The sequence below is a fragment of the Dipodomys ordii genome, unplaced genomic scaffold (genome assembly GCF_000151885.1).
Source record: "Dipodomys ordii isolate 6190 unplaced genomic scaffold, Dord_2.0 Scaffold7, whole genome shotgun sequence".
NCBI classification, from domain to species: domain Eukaryota; kingdom Metazoa; phylum Chordata; class Mammalia; order Rodentia; family Heteromyidae; genus Dipodomys; species Dipodomys ordii.
In genome coordinates, this window is record NW_012267223.1 from 17462537 (window position 1) to 17479460 (window position 16924).

Genomic DNA, 16924 nt, shown 5'->3' on the forward strand with positions numbered 1-16924 from the left:
AGCCCCGCGGCCGCCGCCGGCGACAAGGAGGCCGCGGCGCGACGGCTGCTCCGGCAGGAGCGCGCCGGCCTGCAGGACCGGAAGCTGGACGTCGTGGTGCGCTTCAACGGCAGCACCGAGGCGCTGGACAAGCTGGACGCCGACGCCGTGTCGCCCACGGTCAGCCAGCTCAGCGCCGTCTTCGAGAAGGCCGACTCGAGGACCGGCCTCCACCGAGGGCCCGGGCCTCCCCGGGCTGCGGCCGCAGGGGCTGCCCAGGTCAACTCGAAGCTGGTCAGTAAGCGATCCCGGGTGTTCCAGCCGCCCCCGCCCCCGCCCGCCCCGTCGGGAGATGCCCCGACCGACAAGGAGCGGAGTGGCCCCGGAGGGCAGCAGCCCCCCCAGCACCGAGTGGCCCCCGCCCGGCCGCCCCCCAAGCCGCGGGAGGTGCGGAAGATCAAGCCGGTGGAGGTGGAGGAGAGCGGGGATTCGGAGGCCGAGTCTGCCCCCGGGGAAGTGATCCAGGCCGAGGTGACGGTCCACGCGGCCCTGGAGAATGGCAGCACCTCGGCAACCACAGCCAGCCCCGCGCCCGAGGAGCCCAAGGCCCAAGCGGCCCCCGAGGAGGAGGTGGCGACGGTGGCAGAGCCAGAGAGGGGGGTGGGAAACGGCCGGGCCCCGGACGTGGCCCCGGAGGAGGCCGACGAGTCCAAGAAGGAGGACTTCTCGGAGGCGGACTTGGTGGACGTGAGCGCCTACAGTGGGCTTGGGGAGGACTCTGGGGGCAGTGCCCTGGAGGAGGACGATGAGGAAGATGAAGAGGACGCAGAGCCCCCCTATGAGCCCGAGTCTGGGTGCGTGGAGATCCCGGGGCTCTCGGAGGAAGAGGACCCGGCCCCGAGCCGGAAGATCCATTTCAGCACGGCGCCCATCCAAGTGAGTGAGCCTCTTCCCTCCCCCCGCCCCCCCCCCGCCTGCCCCCACGCCGCCCTGGCCACGTGCACCGTGTCGCCCCCGCCTCACCAGCCAGGTTCGGCAGGCTGAGTCAGCCCTGGCTACCCAGCCCCCTTCCCAGAAGTTCCTCCCGGTGGGGGGCGTCGGGGAGTTCCAGCTGTTTGTCAGTGCGGGGAGGGCTTCAGGTCTGGGACAGCCTGCTGCGACCTGCCCTCAGGTTCCCCGAGCCTGCCGCCCCGCCCAGCGCCGCCCCACCCAACCTGCCCCTGGCCTGGCCTGGGACACCTGCTTCCCTGCCTCTCCCAGACATTGCTTCCTCCAGAGGCTGCCCTAGGCTAGGGTGGTGTGAAGGATGTGGGTGTCCTCAAAAGACTCCCCACATTGTCCTGGGGGCAGTGTGGGGGGGCGTCCAGGCTTTGAATTACTCTCTGCTTTCCCATATTTGGGAGCTGGCTGTGAGTGGGGGTGGATAGGGAGCCAGAAACTTCCTAAAACAAAGGTATGGGGAGGGGGTGGACCTTGCCTCCTCCCTCTTTGTGCCCCCACCCCAACTTTGCAGAAGTGAAAGGAGGAAGCAGGTTGAGAGAGGGTGAACTTGGCTGTGGCCATGTGATGGGCTGGGAGAAAGGCCCGGTCTCCTGGGGTCTGTGCTGGGCTAACTTCCCAGGTCTCTCATTGCACAAGGAGAGGGCCTTTTGGCCCAGGAGAGGGTAGGCATTCTGTAGGCCATGGAGAGGAGTGAGGCAGAGTGAGACCAGGAGTTTGTCCCTGGGTGCCTGGCAGAGGCCCGCATGCCTTTGCTCTTAGCTGTTCAATGGGACAGATTCCCATGGCCTTGGCAGGCCCCAACAGCTCTTGCCACATCCTCTAGGTATCCTGAAAGAGGGTGGAAGCTGTCCTTTTTTTGGGGGGGGGATAATCTTCCTCACCACACACACTATTTGGTGATTGGTTTGTGGGCCTTGCTGGTCAGTGCCTGGAGATGCTCTGAACAGAACTGGGTGGGGAGAGGATGTCCCCTGGGAAGAATTAAAAACCAGCATGCACTACTCCTTTTCCCCACTTTCCTCTTTCAGCTGGCACACTGGCCTTGATGGTCCTTTCTTCCTGTCCCAGGCTCTGCTGTGCCCACACTCTCCTTTCCCCACAGCAGTGTCAAGGTCTCAGGACTTTCCTTAGCCTTGGATCCTGCCCAGCCTTTGCCCTTCCCAACAATTTGTTTGCTTTGGAGTTTCCATAACTACTCCTGGACACTGAAGCTGCCCAAGTTTCTCTCTGATCCCAACTATGAGTGTCTCACCCTCTGCCCTCTTCTACCTCCCAGTCCAGGCCTGAAAGGTTAAAAGAAGGTGGCCGCAGCTCCCCTCCCAGGCAACCCTTTCCCGGATTGGGGACTTTGGAGCCCTTTCTATCCCCTGCCCCCTCTGTGGGCAGTGGCATCCTAGAAGGAAGATGGGTGTTCCTGGGAGGGCCCAGCAGTCCCCACCCTGCCCCCACAGTTCTCCCAGCAGCCTGATGCCCTCAGAGAGAGAGAGTGTGGTCTGGCCTCTGGCTGTCTATATCTGACGCCTTACCCTGATTTTTTTGGTAAAAAATAGCACATGATTTGGAGCAGTGCTCCCAACTCCCTGGTGACTGAAGCTGGCTACCAGTATGAGAGCCAGAGCGGGTGGGGCAGCTGAGTGTCTGACTTTTGGATTTGCTAGGGATTTCCTCCTTTCTACCCCAGCACAGAGATGGGGGGGGGGTGGTGAGAGATGGTCTTCCCCCTGCTCCCACTCCTACATTGATGAGCCCAGGATTCCCCCTCTCCCCCCATGACCCCGTTGTCATTTGATGGATGGAGGTGGAGGCTTCCACAGAGGGTCAAGAACTCAACTCTAGCCTGTTATTTGGGGAGGCAGGGCTGGGCCCAGGGTCTTTTGACAAGAGGGGCGATCAGTGGTCTAGATCCTCTGAGCCTGAGGTTTTGGATTCTTGGAGAGGGTAGGCTAGAAAAGGTGAATAGTATTTGACCAGCTGAGGAGAGGAGATGACAGGCCCAGGACAAGCCGGGTGGTTTGGAGGTCACAGTGGCATGTGGGTCTGTGTGTGGTGATGGGGAGGAATACTCTCTTCAGTGGGACCTCAGATGCAAAAGTGGGCCAAGGCTAGTTCCGGTTCATGCCAGCCTGTCCCAAAGCCTGGGGCATTGTACAGTGAGGACAAAAATCACTGGTGACCTACCATCCAGAGCTCATCAGAATGTCATCCCATCCTACCCTGCCATTGGCTAAGCCTATGACCTCAGGCAATGGACCCCAGTCTGTAACCTGAGCCTCTCAGCAGCTGGTGTTGATGTCCACCAACCATTACTCGGGCTGGGTGAGCCTTTAAAGGCCTGAGCACCAGTGCCTGTGAATGGGATGTGATTCAGGACATGAGCAGGTGACTACACAGATCACTCCTAGCATGCTTCTAGTTCGTCCTCTGAGTGCCCTGTCCCCCTCCTACCATGAGATTGAGCCTCTGGGATGGGGGTGGGGATGACTGGGAGCAAGTCCAAACAAAGTCTGGGACACAAGAGTGAGTGCCCTGCTTGCCAGGATGCCTATGAGCCTGCTTCTGGGGTGGAGGGGGCCCTGAGTACCCTTGGGGGAGGGGGCAGTTTTCCATTCTAGCTTCCTAGGCCTCAAGCCCAGCCAGTTGATAGAGCTGCTCCCACCCCTTCCGCCTCCGCTTGGCTCCAAGTGGTGCCAACCTGTCGCTGCCGGCAGTGAAGCTGAACAAGTCATGGTACCCCAAATGGTGCTTGCTTGTTAACCACCCACTGGGGGCACCCCATTGGACCCAGAATTAAGCACCCCTAAAGAACCCCTGCCTTGCCGGGTGCTGGTGGCTCATGCCTATAATCCTAGCTACTTGGGCTGGGAAGGTGGCTTAGTGGTAGAGCGCTTGCCTTGCATGCTCGAGGCCCTGGGTTCGATTCCTCAGCACCACATAAACAAAAAGAAAAAAGCCAGAAGTGGCGCTGTGGCTCAAGTTGTAGAGCGCTAGCCTTGAGCTGAAGAGCTGAGGGACAGCGCCCAGGCCCCACGACCGGAACAAAAAAGAAAAAAAAAATCCTAGCTACTCAGGAGGCTGAGATCTGAGGATCGTGGTTCAAAGCCAGCCAGGACAGGAAAGTCCATGAGACTCTTATCTCCAATAAACCACTCAGAAAACCAGGAATGGTACTGTGGCTCAAGTGGTAGAGCGCTAGCCTTGAGCTGAAGAACTGAGGGACAGCGCCCAGGCCCAGAGTTCAAGCCCCCACGACTGACAAAAAAATAAAAATAAAGAACCCAGCTTCATCATTTCTGGTCAGTTGGAGAGATGAGACCAGAAAATTCCCCTTGACTGGAGATCTAGAAGGACAAGGGATGTTATGACAGGGGCAGAGAGGCTGCCACTTCTCCAGGATCCTTGGTCCCTCTAGGATACAGAACCAGGAGCTTCTACACTGGCTTCCTAATGTTGTAGACAGAGGGTATAACTCAGAGTTGCCATTCTCCAGGGATACAGACCTGGATCTACCACAGGGCCATGGGGGTTCAGGTTTGACCCTGTTCCTGCCACATGAGGGGCTCCCATGAGCAGAGGGCTTCCCTTCTCTGAGGGAGTCCTTTCCACTCCTTTGGCCCCTAACACCCATTTATCGATTCACTTCAGGTGCAGGACAGAGGGGGTTGCCTCTCTGCCTCTCTATCCCTTTGCACTCCTCCCCCTTTCTCCCCTCTCCCCATCTGGCATGCAGCATCTTCATCCTTTGTCCCCTCCTCCTCTTCCCCTCTGCTGCTCAGCCTGTTCCTGTGTGTGTGTACAGTGTGTGCCTTTGTGTCCATCCTCGCCTGTCTGCTCTCAGGTCCTGTCTCTCACTTTCTCTCTGCCCTGGTGTTGAGATTCCTGCACCTGGCAGTCTTCCCAGGAGTGGTCGTCCATTCCTGCCCAGACCATGCTCTGCTGGGTGAGCTTCCATATGGATCAGGCCAAGCTGGGTGCCTTGCTCCAGCCCTCTGAGCTCCAGAACTAGGAAGGCCTTTGTTCAGAGCCATGGTCATTGCAAGGCAGGGGTGGGGGCAAGGCCTGTGGCAGGAGGGGTGCAGGGCTTCGCCTTCCCCCTCAGCCTTCCCCTTCCAGTTCTGTCCTTGCTTTCCCACTGGCCTCTGACAAGCTGCTCCTCCCTAGGTATTCAGCACCTACTCCAATGAGGACTATGACCGCCGCAATGAGGATGTGGACCCTATGGCTGCCTCTGCAGAGTATGAGCTGGAGAAGCGGGTGGAACGGCTGGAGCTGTTTCCTGTAGAGCTGGAGAAGGGTGAGAGATCAGACTCTGGTCAGTGGGCTTGTCTAGGCTCCTCGTGCGGGTACCTGTGTCTAACTTGCCCTGTCACATGCTGGGCTTTCTCCATTAGTCCTCAGTGCCTCGTGTATTCAGCCCAGCTCCAGTACATGGCCACTGTGCACCCTGCATGGAACACTATTTGCACCTCTAGTTACCCTATCTCCCCAGCAGTGTGCACGGGTCCTGTGCACATTCCTGTAGGAATGGTGATAGGCAAAACCAGCCTCCCTGGGGGCGATCTCCTTGGAGACACTCTAACTTGTCTATGCTGTCGGAGGTATGTAAAGGGAAAGGAGGCTGCCTTTGAAGTTAAGTCATTTAAGGGGGCCTGGCCAGACTAGGGCAGTTCCCAAGGAAGCAATGCTCCCATGGATCTCTGATGATGAGGAATTTAGGTGTATAGGGTAGACACGGATGGCTGCCTTTACATAGTGAGTGTAAGAAGGGTATGGGACCAAGGCCACATAGACCATGGCAAGGACATGGTCAGAAAGTTTCTGAGATGGATTAGCAGCCATTGCAAGTGTGAAAGATGTTCTAGAAAGATCACACTGGGGAAGTGGGGCTGTAGCTCAAAGTGGTAGAGCACTAGCCTCGAGCAAAAGAGCTCAGGGACAGCACCCAGGCCAAGTTCAAAACCCTATGACCGATCAAAAAAAAAAATTAACAATTAAGGCTGGAAATGTGGCTTAGTGGTAGTGTGTTTGCCTAGCATACATGAAGCCTTGGGTTCAATTCCTCAGTACCACATAAACAGAAGAAGCTGGAAGTGGTGCTGTGGCTCAAGTGATAGAATGCTAGCCTTAAGCAAAAGAAGCTCAAGGCCCGGGATGGTGGCTCACCCTGTAATCCTAGCTACTCAGGAGGCTGAGATCTGAGGATCCTGGTTCAAAGCCAGCCCAGGCAGGAAAGGCTGTGACTTTTATCTCCAATAAACTACTCAGAAAACCAGGAGTGGTGCTGTGGCTCAACTGGTAGAGCATTAGCCTTGAGCTAAAGATCTGAGGGATAGCACCCAGGCCCAGAGTTCAAGCCTCGAGACTGACAAAAAAAAAAAAAAAAAAAGCAGCTCAGGTCCTGAGTTCAAGCCTCAGGGCTTGCAAAAAAAAATCACACTAGCTACAGTTCAAGGTAAGGGTCAGAGTGGGAAGAAGACCACTGTGGTACAGACTACACACAAGGTATTGGTAGAACAGAAGTTGGGTAGATTTGGATTGGAGAATCCCCAGGACCTGTGCTTATTTGGCTCTGTGGAGGCTGTGGGGGTGGGGTAGAATCTAAGTGATTCCCAGGTCTGGCAGACAGCAGCTGGTGGTGCCAGCCCCAGGAAGGAGTCTTTATAAGCAAGGTCATAGGTTTGGATGCCAGATGGCCAGGAGACTGGCAGAGGCAGGTATGGCCTGCAGGATAGGTGTGGCTAGGGCAGTGAGCCTCAGGGGAGAAAAAACAGGTCAGTAAGCTCTAGCTATGGAAGCTTCTAAGTGTAGAAACTGCTGGGAGGAGACCAAAAGGCTTAGGGCCAAGTCCTGTCGCAGTCCTAGTCCCAGCCACATTCCCTTATCTATATATGCAATACAGTCACACCCAGCTACCCCTGACATACCCTGCTTCCTATCTGCTCTTTGGATTGGACCAAGAACAGAAAGGTGACCCACAAGGCAGCATAGTTAGCCTGGCAAGTAGGGTGTGGAAGGGGTGTGCCCCTTCCTCCCCTGTGGGATATCCCCAAGTCTTGGGGACTGCCCCCAAGGGTAAGGGATGGGAGAGGATCTCCTGCCAGCCCCTGCGTCTCCTCCTCTGCCCCACAGACTCCGAGGGTCTAGGCATCAGCATCATCGGCATGGGAGCCGGGGCCGACATGGGCCTGGAGAAGCTGGGCATCTTCGTCAAGACCGTGACTGAGGGTGGCGCTGCCCATCGGGATGGCAGGTAACACTTACCCGCCTCATGCTGCACAGCTGTCACAGCGCAGCCACTGGGCAGCCAGAGCACTCCCCCATTCCCTGGGAGACTGGTGTGTGGCTTCCAGTGTTCGGGGAGCACCAGGCTCTGGAGTTACAGCTGTGAACAGCAGGTGGAACCCCTCCAAGGATAACAATGGGAACTGTACCTAGTACCATGTGCCCTGCCTGGGGCATGTGGGCGTTGGCAGGGAGCATGGGCTCTGTGAAGCACATTTGAGCTTTCCTTCCCTTTTGTTGTTAGGCTGATGCCAGGCTTGGGGAGTTGGTGTCAAGGGCCTTGCCCTCAGGAAGCAGGCAGTGTAGTGAGGCAGAAAGACACCAGACAGGGGACACACAGAAAGTGGCTGAATGGAGGAAAAATACATAAAGCACAAACAGGAGGGCTTGACCTGTGTGGGTATGGGAAGGGCTCCCTGGATGAAGTGACACTGGAACTGAGCAGGAGTTAGCTAAGCCAAATGAGCACAAGAGACTTCAGGCCAGGAGCTGAAAGAGGAGATATGGTAAGGAGGAGATATGGTCAGGGGTGCAGACAGCTGGGATGCAGGCGTTGATGTGACTAGCCTTGTTGGGGGGTGGGGTGTGTTCTGAAGCCAGGTGTTTGTCCATGTGCTGGGTTGAACATCTGTGTCTATAAGGGTGAATCAGAGGGTCAGGAAAGGTGTTCTGGAGCTCTGGGCCAGCCAGTGACCCTCCACCAGCTGTTCAGCTGTATGTGTGTTGCAGTGGGAGAGGGGAGGGGGGAAGAGGCTACAGAGCCCTCCTCAGGAGGGTCCAGAGAGGTCACGTTAGAGGCATGGTTTCTTTATTCAGTTGGCTTCTGTGTGCTGTGGCCAGGCAGCATGGAGCGGGGCAGAGAACAGAAAGGTTGAAACTATCTCTTATCCCCTTCTCTCCCTTTCCAGAGCCTTCCCACTATCACCTGTTGACTTGGAAAGTATGCATGATGAGGGTGCTTCCTGGCTTGTGTATGGGACGTGGGGGTGAACCCTTTACATACGAGTATGGGCTATGGGAGTGAACCTTTACAACAGGCCACGTATCCACTGTCATATGGAGCCCCAGGTCTAGGCCTGGAGCTCCCAGGAGGTGGGAGAGGAGGAAGGAGGTATGCTAGGATTCCTCCACTTCCTTAGCAGGCCAGATGCATACACGTCTTCCCCTTTGTATGAGGGATGAAGCTTTAGGAGCCACAGCTGGAGTGTGTGGGGAGTGTGGGTGTGGCAGTATGTGAGCCAGTGTGTGAGCCAGAGAGGGGCAGTTAGGGATTCAGGCAGAACCGTTTAAGAGCATGGTGACACGGCACATATGTGCGTGAGAGATGAATTCTGGGGATGTCCAACTGCTCAGTTGAGTATGATGGAAGAGGGGACAAGTATGTGAGTGTTACAGGAAGCAAGCCTGCCAGCTGTCCTGCTCCTGGAAGCCTGTGTCTGCTTGGCTTGCACTGAGCTCTCTGCCCACACAGGTGGGCCTGGCTTTTGCTTTAGCTGGCCTCATGTATATTATGCCTGTAAACAAAGTACTGGATCGCTGTGGGACTGGGCCTGCACTTTCCAGTGGGCGGGGTATCTTCTGCCTCAACTGGACAGGTTGTCTTATGACCCCGTAACCATTGTCTTATGATCCCATAACCAATGTCACCTCCCTAGGATCCAGGTGAATGATCTCCTGGTGGAGGTGGATGGAACCAGTCTGGTGGGAGTGACCCAGAGTTTTGCAGCCTCCGTGCTCAGGAACACCAAGGGCCGCGTGCGGTGAGAGTTCTGGGGCAGACAAGTAGGGAGGTGGCTGGCTGCCATGCCTCCTGCCCACATCTGGCTCTGCCCGAGGGGATGGCTGTGGCCACAGTACTCCTGCTTCTAGGCCCCTGGTCATGCCTTCCCCCACCCCCCTCATCTTCCTGGGCTTATCCTCCTTTCCCTCTGCCTTTTCTGGCTCACTTATTGAAGAACCCAGGTATGTAATGTGAATGCCAACCAGTTGGGTTTATCTTACCCAGAACCTCATTCCTCTCTTCTGACCAGTCCATGTACACGGTCCCCGAGAACAGAACATGGAGTAGAAGCTCCCTGCATGCATTCTACCTTTGGCATAGCACTCAGGGGTTGCTCCCTGCCCCCCTCAAAGAGGGCCACTGCCCCCAGGAAAGGGTGGTGGAGAGAAACAGGATGTGGGTGGCCCTGGGGAGGAGGGGCTGGGGCCTGGAAGTTCCACTGTTTCCTCTCCATACTAATCTCCAATCTCCATCGTCCCTCCCCTTCCTGAAACAGGGCTTGGAGCTCACCCAAGACCCTCCTCCAAAGCCAATATGGGTCACCTTTGCCATCCCTGCCTCTTTTTCACCCACATGGTGGAGGAAGAGCCCCTTACCCTGGCAGTCCTTGAGCTCATGTCCTGTGCAGACCATCCCAAAACTGTCTAGGAGGGCTAGCAGGCCTTCCTGCTTTCCCTAGGGGGAATATGATAATGTCTCAACTCCTATCCATTATTAATACTACAGCTTCTGGACTTAGCCTCTCAGTTCACCTCCCCTGGGAGGGCCTGTGTTTGGAGAGAGGTCTACCAGCAGGGAAGGTAGTGGTATTCCCTATGGATGACAGGCAGGGATGACATCTGTGCTGTTGCAGGTTCATGATTGGCCGGGAACGGCCTGGAGAGCAGAGTGAAGTGGCTCAGTTAATTCAGCAGACTTTGGAGCAAGAGCGATGGCAGCGGGAGATGATGGAGCAAAGATATGCCCAGTATGGGGAGGACGATGATGAGGTAGGACTCCCAGTCTAGCTGGTACAGTGATTGCCCTCTAGTGGCTAGTGCAGGCAGCGCAGCCATCAGCTTCTACCATTTTCTCAGGCTTGGTAAAGAAGCCCAAAACACAACAAGAGAAACAGACCCTTCCCTCAGAGAACCCCTTATCTCATGGAGTCACACTGTCTGTCTTTGGAGTCCTGCAAGGAACTCAGTTCTCTCTAACAGTCCTCAATGTGAGATAGCAGAGACCTATATTGTATAGGGAATAGTGCAGTCTGTTTCTTCAAGGTTTTGCAGAGGACCAATCTCTGAGGGCTCCCCTAGTCTGACATGAACTGCTGTTGGCCTTAGGCTTGGTCATGGGGATGCTGAGGGGTTGGTGTGGTGTGTGTGTGTGTGTGTGTGTGTGTGTGTGTGTGTGTGGAGTCCGCACCGCCTGTGTCCCTTCACAGACAGGGGAATATGCCACTGACGAGGAAGAGGAGCTGAGCCCCACATTCCCAGGTGGTGAGATGGCCATCGAGGTGTTCGAGCTGGCAGAGAACGAGGATGCGCTGTCTCCTGTGGACATGGAGCCCGAGAAGCTGGTGCACAAGTTCAAGGAGGTGGGAGATGGGTCCTGGGGTAGTGAGCGAAGGCAGGTGGATCTCAGCCCCCTGGAGCTGAGTGCCAACCTCTGCCTGCAGCTCCAGATCAAGCACGCAGTGACTGAAGCAGAGATCCAGCAGCTGAAACGCAAGGTGAGTATGCCTATACAAGTGCGCCTGTGCGTGCACTGAGCAGGTGAGAGGCTTGAGGGAGGGGCCCTCACACAGCACTCACCAGGCCACTGGGACATGAGGGTCACAATACAGAGCTGCTCCATCACTCACTTATCTGGGCTTCCATCCCCTTTAAGATGAGGTAAAATACTCCAAACCATAGGAGCCATGTGAGTTAAATGAGATAATTGCATCTGCATCCTTACTACAGTACCCAGGCACAGAATAGTTACTCAATCAAAAGTCAGGCATGGCTGGGAATGTGGCTTGGTGGTAGAGTGCTTGCCTAACATACATGAAGCCCTGGGTTTGATTCCTCAGTACCACATAAATAGAAAAGGCCAGAAGTGGCGTTGTGGCTCAAGTGGTAGAGTGCTAGAGCAAAAAGAAGCTCAGAGACAGTGCCCAGGCCCTGAGTGCAAGCCCCAGGACTGGCCAAAATAAAAACGTGTTTCACAGAGGCACCCTAAGACCTGTTCTCCAGGTCTGCACCTGGACTGTTCTACATGTGTTCCATGCATAGGTCCAAGGATCAATCCGTGCTACTCAGCGGGACATACCCTGACACATGCTAGCCAGGACCCATGATACCCACAGAGCCACTCACCCAGACATCTAGATATCCCACACTGCACAGATACAATCACTGGGGCCCTATTCCTGCTTCTCGTACCTCCACAGACATCCTCTCTGCCCTGAAGCGCACTGAGATACAGGTTGTGACTGTCATCCAGACCACCTGGCCTACAACATAGAGGTGCTGTGACATGTGGCACAATCCACATTCACACAAGCACACTGCTGCCAGTATGTTTGCAGGCATGAGAATCCATAGATTCCATAGTGAAGGTGCCCAGGGGCCATGCAGATTGGGTGGATCCAGGTACACCTGTGTATATACTTCCTCTGTGCGGGCAGAGAAAGGATGAATGTTCAAGGCAAGGAGATGAACTTGAGCTTGGAGACTGGCTTTGAGAGTAGGCCTGTTAGGTTGTAGCTAGAGAGAGGTGAGAGACAGTCTGAACAGCTGACAGTCATCAGTCAGTGTGTGACTCCCTCCCCAAGAACTCTAGCCTTGGCCCTGTAGACAGTGTGGGGCTGTGTGGCCACAGGGGTTTGGTAGCCAGCACTGCTTAGGAAGCTGAGAGGGCACAAGGGAGGGCAGGACTTAGAGCTAGGTAAATTGACTAGAGACCTGGGCAAGGTAGGCCAGATAAGCCCTGAGCACAGCCGAAGGGTGGGGTAGAGCCACATTTATGTTCCTGGGTGTTTCCAGGGCACAAATCAGAGTGAGGTGAAGGTCTATTCAGGGGCACAGAAAACCAGGGCCATTCTATTTACAGAGATGCATTGAGTACCTTCTAGATGTCTGGCAGTGCTCCAGTCATGGCGCTAGGCAAAATCGAGTTTGCCCTTGGGCAGCTTTGAGCCTGTACAACAGTGACTGCTGTCACAACCTGACTTGGGATTCTGGAGGAGAGGACACAGTTACTAAGGACCTGTTCTGGCTGGGAGTGGGCAGTCCCGAGAGCTTCCGTGGAGTATCTGAAGTGATACATAGCACAGAGAAGTAGAAGTTTAGGTGTTAGATGGGCATTCCCAGGAAAGAGAGAGACATATGCAGAGATTCTGTGTGAATCTGAGGGTCTGCAGGAAGGCCTTTCTGGCTAGTCATAGAGGCACAGACCTTTAACAGCAAACACGTGTGTAGGCTAGCAAGGGCTTGAGACTGAGTGCCGGGGCTGTGAAGTGCTAGCACCATCTAACAAATGAGTGAGTTAGGAAAGCAGACATTGGTTTGTACAGATGCTAGTCTGGTTTAGGGCATGGTGTTGATGAGCTGGCTTGAAAGTTGGGAGTGAGGCTGTGCTGGAGGTTGGAATTTGGGGATCAATGCAGAAGTGGTATCAGAGTTAGGGTTCCACTCAAGTAATGCTATGGAGAGAACAAAGGATCCAGATTGAGCCTTTGGGAGGTTCAAAGTCATTGGATACTGGAGAGGGTCCAGATTGTTCAGGAAGCCCCAGGAGCAGGGACAGGTTGACAGGTCAAGGCTGCAGAGGGCCCAGAGCAATGGCAACCCTCACCTGTCCTGTGGTTTGCCATTTTACCACTTCACTACCCACCACTGGCTTTTTCCAGATGAGAGGGTTGAGGTGCCAGCAGAAAATACCCTGCCCTAAGTCTCAGAGCTAGTCAGTGACTAATGGAGGCCTCCTGGGCACACACTGCTGAGAGAGAGACCCTGGTTAGGAGCCCTGAGGCTAAGGTTTCCATTCCCAGGTCAGCACAGGAGATCTAGTGGTTGGGGATATGGACCCAACTTCCACAAGAACCTCTTAAAGACTGTGGCCCTGGTGCCAGGATGGGGATCTGTAGCTCCTTCTGGCCTTCACCAACCTAGGGCTGCTTCTTCCTCTCAGCTGCAGAGCCTGGAGCAGGAGAAGGGGCGCTGGCGAGTGGAGAAGGCCCAGTTGGAGCAGAGTGTGGAAGAGAACAAGGAGCGCATGGAGAAACTAGAGGGCTACTGGGGTGAGGCGCAGAGCCTGTGCCAGGCGGTGGATGAGCACCTTCGGGAGACCCAGGCCCAATACCAGGCCCTGGAGCGCAAGTACAGCAAGGCCAAGCGCCTCATCAAGGACTACCAGCAGAAGTACGTGGCAGGCTGCAGGTCCTAAGCCCAGGGTGATTGGGAGGCCTTCAGTGGCAGTCCTCCCCCCTCCCCAGCTGAGTAGGGAGACAGAGCAGAGAGGTTGGCAGGCCCCATGGTAGTGTTCCCTGGGCCCTAAACAGCAGAGCACCACCAGCACAGGGCCAGATCTCAGAGGCCCCAGGGAAACCTCAGACCTCTTGACCTGAGAGCACAGCAGTGCTGGCCAGGTGTTGCTGAAGACCCTGCCTCTCCCCACACAGAGGCCAGGCACCACACCTTTTACTCACTACTGCCTGCCCTTGCCTGTCTCCAGGGAGATTGAGTTTCTGAAAAAGGAGACTGCCCAGCGTCGGGTGCTGGAGGAGTCGGAGCTGGCCAGGAAGGAGGAAATGGACAAGCTCCTGGACAAGGTAGGCCTGGGGTGCCTTAGAGGCAGGGCTTGCACAGGGAGCTACATAGAAGAGCCTGTCTAGCACCTACCTGGTAGATCCTCAGGTGGGGCCATGACGGTCATACCCTCATCAGGGCGTAAAGGGGCTGGGCCTAACCCCCTCCTCATCTTTGTTTTCCAGATCTCAGAACTGGAAGGAAACCTACAAACACTGAGGAATTCCAATTCTACTTAACAGGAATCATTCCTTGACAGGACAATAATAATTCCCACTATCCTTGTTCCCAGTCCTCAGTACCCCACCCCACCCCTTACCAGCCTGGGGACAGGTGCCCCGACTCCCCAACTCCTCCACCCCACCTCCCCCAGCTTCAGGGACCAGAGGGCCCATATCACAGGCCCCTTTATGGTGGCCCGGGTAGTCAGTGGTGGCTGGAAGGGTGGCCTCATTGCCCCATGGGGCTGAGGCACAGAGGCTGAAGGAAGCCGAGGGCTGGCCTGGGTGGTGAATGGACACAAGGACCTGCAGACCAAACTGCCAGACTTTATAACCTCCAGCCTTTGTCTCTGGACTGGAGTGGGGCTGGGGTTCTCCCAGCATCTCACCAACTGGAGGCTGCTCCCTGCCCATGGGGCTCTGGGTAGCCCTTGGGCCTCTTGACTTGAGGTTCTACCTTCTTGGCCCTTCCCTCTTTCCTATCATTGTGCTGTCTGTTGCATTCTAACCTTCCTGCTTGGGGGGAGGCGGGGTGCTCAACACCTCCCAGACCTGTTCCCCATCCTGGGAGGGATAGAGCCCCCAAGGAGGCTGGGCCTGACCCTGCACTGATTTCTCATGCATCCTTCAGGAAAAGGGGACTGAGAGTAGAAAAAGGGAGAGTCCAGGATACCTGGTCCCCAGCCCCGCTCTTCTGAAAAGGGCAGCAGCCCTCAACTTCTCGTGCCTCCCTTCTCCCAGGTGCCAAATAGCCATAACCTCCTCCTGGAACTATTCTGCAGCCTCTCTGGGTCCTGGTTTCTTGGCCAGTGGAGAGGGAGGTCAGCTTAGTGGGCCTGGCTGCAGAGCAAGGGCAAAGGTTCTCGCTGGGGAGCCCCGCCCTGCCCAGGGCCACCCCTGGAAGCCTTGTACTCACTTGGCAGAGACTCAGCCTCCTCTCCCCACGCTGCACTCTTCCCATGTTTTGACTGGCGGGCAAAACTTTACTACTCAACTTTTTGGAGACCAGGGCTGTCCTACTGGCAGTCTGCTTTCTAAGTGAAATTGACTCTGTTTCCCCACTTTAACCCCAAATTGGGGCTTGGACCAAGGGAGGTGAGACCTCCCCCGCACCTTTCAAAATCCATCACATTTGCCACTTCCTTATGCCCCTGCCCCAAGCCAGGGCTTTTGTTCGTTTTTTTTTTTTTTTTTTGGGAAAACAATTCCGTTCCATCTGTTTCAGCTTTTTGTCCCCTGTAAATAGGCGGTGCCATTGATCAGTATTTCGCCCTGCCCCGCCCCGCCCGCACCCGCACCCGCCTCCAGAAAGAGCTGACTCTCAAGTGCCCGGCCCTGCACTTCGCCCTGGCAGATGGAGGGGGAGGAGCCGGGTGGGCGGGGCCACCGGGCGCTTCCGGTTTCTCGGGCCTGCGGCGCCCCTATCCCGCCCTTAAGAGGACCCCCGTCTTTGTATATAATATATATATATATATGTATGTATGTATTGTTCCCGGTTTTGTACGGACCATGCCCTCTGTCAGGTCGTCCCCATAAAAGCAGCCCCCAGAGCCTCGCTGCCTGGTCTCTTGATTTGCTGTGGTGGGGACTGTCACGGATGCTGCGGCCCCTCGTCACCGCCCTCGGACCCGAAGATCGTTGCACGCTTCCCATTTGGTCGCGGCTTCTCTGCTAACACTGCGCCCTCGGCACCCATACTTTCTCTCCGTCCTCCTGGGGCGTCTAGGCAGGTTTTCAGCCCCTCACATTCCTCTCGCAAGACCCCTAGTGGAGGGCGTGGATGTCGTGAATGGAGTCCCAAGTCTCTGCTGAGAACCCAGTGGATGACTACAGAGGATTCCCTTGATGTACCGGGTGGACCAAAAGTTTCCTGGGGTCGGAGGCGGCAGCCCCTGCGCCTCCCGGTGCAGCCACGTGCCCCGTGGCTTGGTCAGAAGGGAGAATCACCTTTCCCTCCCTTTGCTCTAAGGAATGGTGGTCCCTATTTCAAGGCCCTTCAGGGACGCCTTATACCCATGATAACATCCAAGATGACTAGTCTCAAAACTATTGAGCAGCCACACCTCGAGGATGGCTCCATCATGGCTCCCATGTCAAATTTAAATTCTGCCTTTCCATAACTACCCTCAACAGTCCTAGTTCTACACCTCAGGGCCATGTAGTATCTTGCCTCCCACCTGACACTCACCTAGAACCTAGGGATGGTGACCATGCCTCTCAGAGCATCTCCAATTAGGTTGTCCTTGGAACACTTGAGAAGCCCTCGGTGTTCAAATCCTGTGCTTATGGGCCACCAAACCAGGAGAGTCCAGGATAGAGATCTTAGGAAATCTTTCTAAGAAATCCTAAAAATAAGAGTGGCTGGACCTTTCTTGGTTTGGAGGCAGACTTGAGAGTTGTCAGCATCCAGGGTGAAGTCATGTAACTCCATCTGTGTATGAGGTATGTTCTAAACTGGGGGTGGGGGTGGGGGGGTGTGCCTAGTCCTTCTTGTCTAAGCCGGTATGTGTTCTGTGGTTGGGAGCATTGTGTATGATTTGCTGGAAGTCTTTCTGGCCTGTATCAAGTGGCTGTTTGGCAGTTATATGGGAGGCTTGTCACCTTAGCTCTTCCATCACCACCCCCTACCCATCAACAGCCCAAAAATTGCTCAAACTTGGGAGCTTGAGTACATTTGTTAAAATCCCAACACTGGAATGTTGGGATTTTATTTTTTTATTTTTTGTCGGCCATGGGGCTTGAACTCTGGGCTTGGGCGCTTTCCCTCAGCTCTTCAGCTCAAGGCGAACGCTCTACCACTTGAGCTACAGCGCCACTTCCGGTTTTCTGGTGGTTTATTGGAGATAGGAGTCTCACGGTCTCTCCTGCCCGGGCTGGCTTTGAACCGC

The 16924-nt window shown here is 55.5% G+C and overlaps 1 protein-coding gene across 1 annotated transcript in view; it reads left to right on the forward strand.

Moving 5' to 3' along the window:
• LOC106001773 (neurabin-2-like) overlaps positions 1 to 16924 on the forward strand; it is a 49794-nt gene that overhangs the window by 18121 nt on the left and 14749 nt on the right. Inside the window, exons 2-10 of the mRNA XM_013036759.1 lie at positions 3 to 915; positions 5140 to 5272; positions 7108 to 7228; positions 8916 to 9020; positions 9894 to 10029; positions 10467 to 10619; positions 10701 to 10754; positions 13199 to 13428; positions 13742 to 13838. Of these exons, the coding sequence (XP_012892213.1) occupies positions 3 to 915; positions 5140 to 5272; positions 7108 to 7228; positions 8916 to 9020; positions 9894 to 10029; positions 10467 to 10619; positions 10701 to 10754; positions 13199 to 13428; positions 13742 to 13838 (1942 nt within the window). The remainder of the gene's footprint in view (positions 1 to 2; positions 916 to 5139; positions 5273 to 7107; positions 7229 to 8915; positions 9021 to 9893; positions 10030 to 10466; positions 10620 to 10700; positions 10755 to 13198; positions 13429 to 13741; positions 13839 to 16924) is intronic.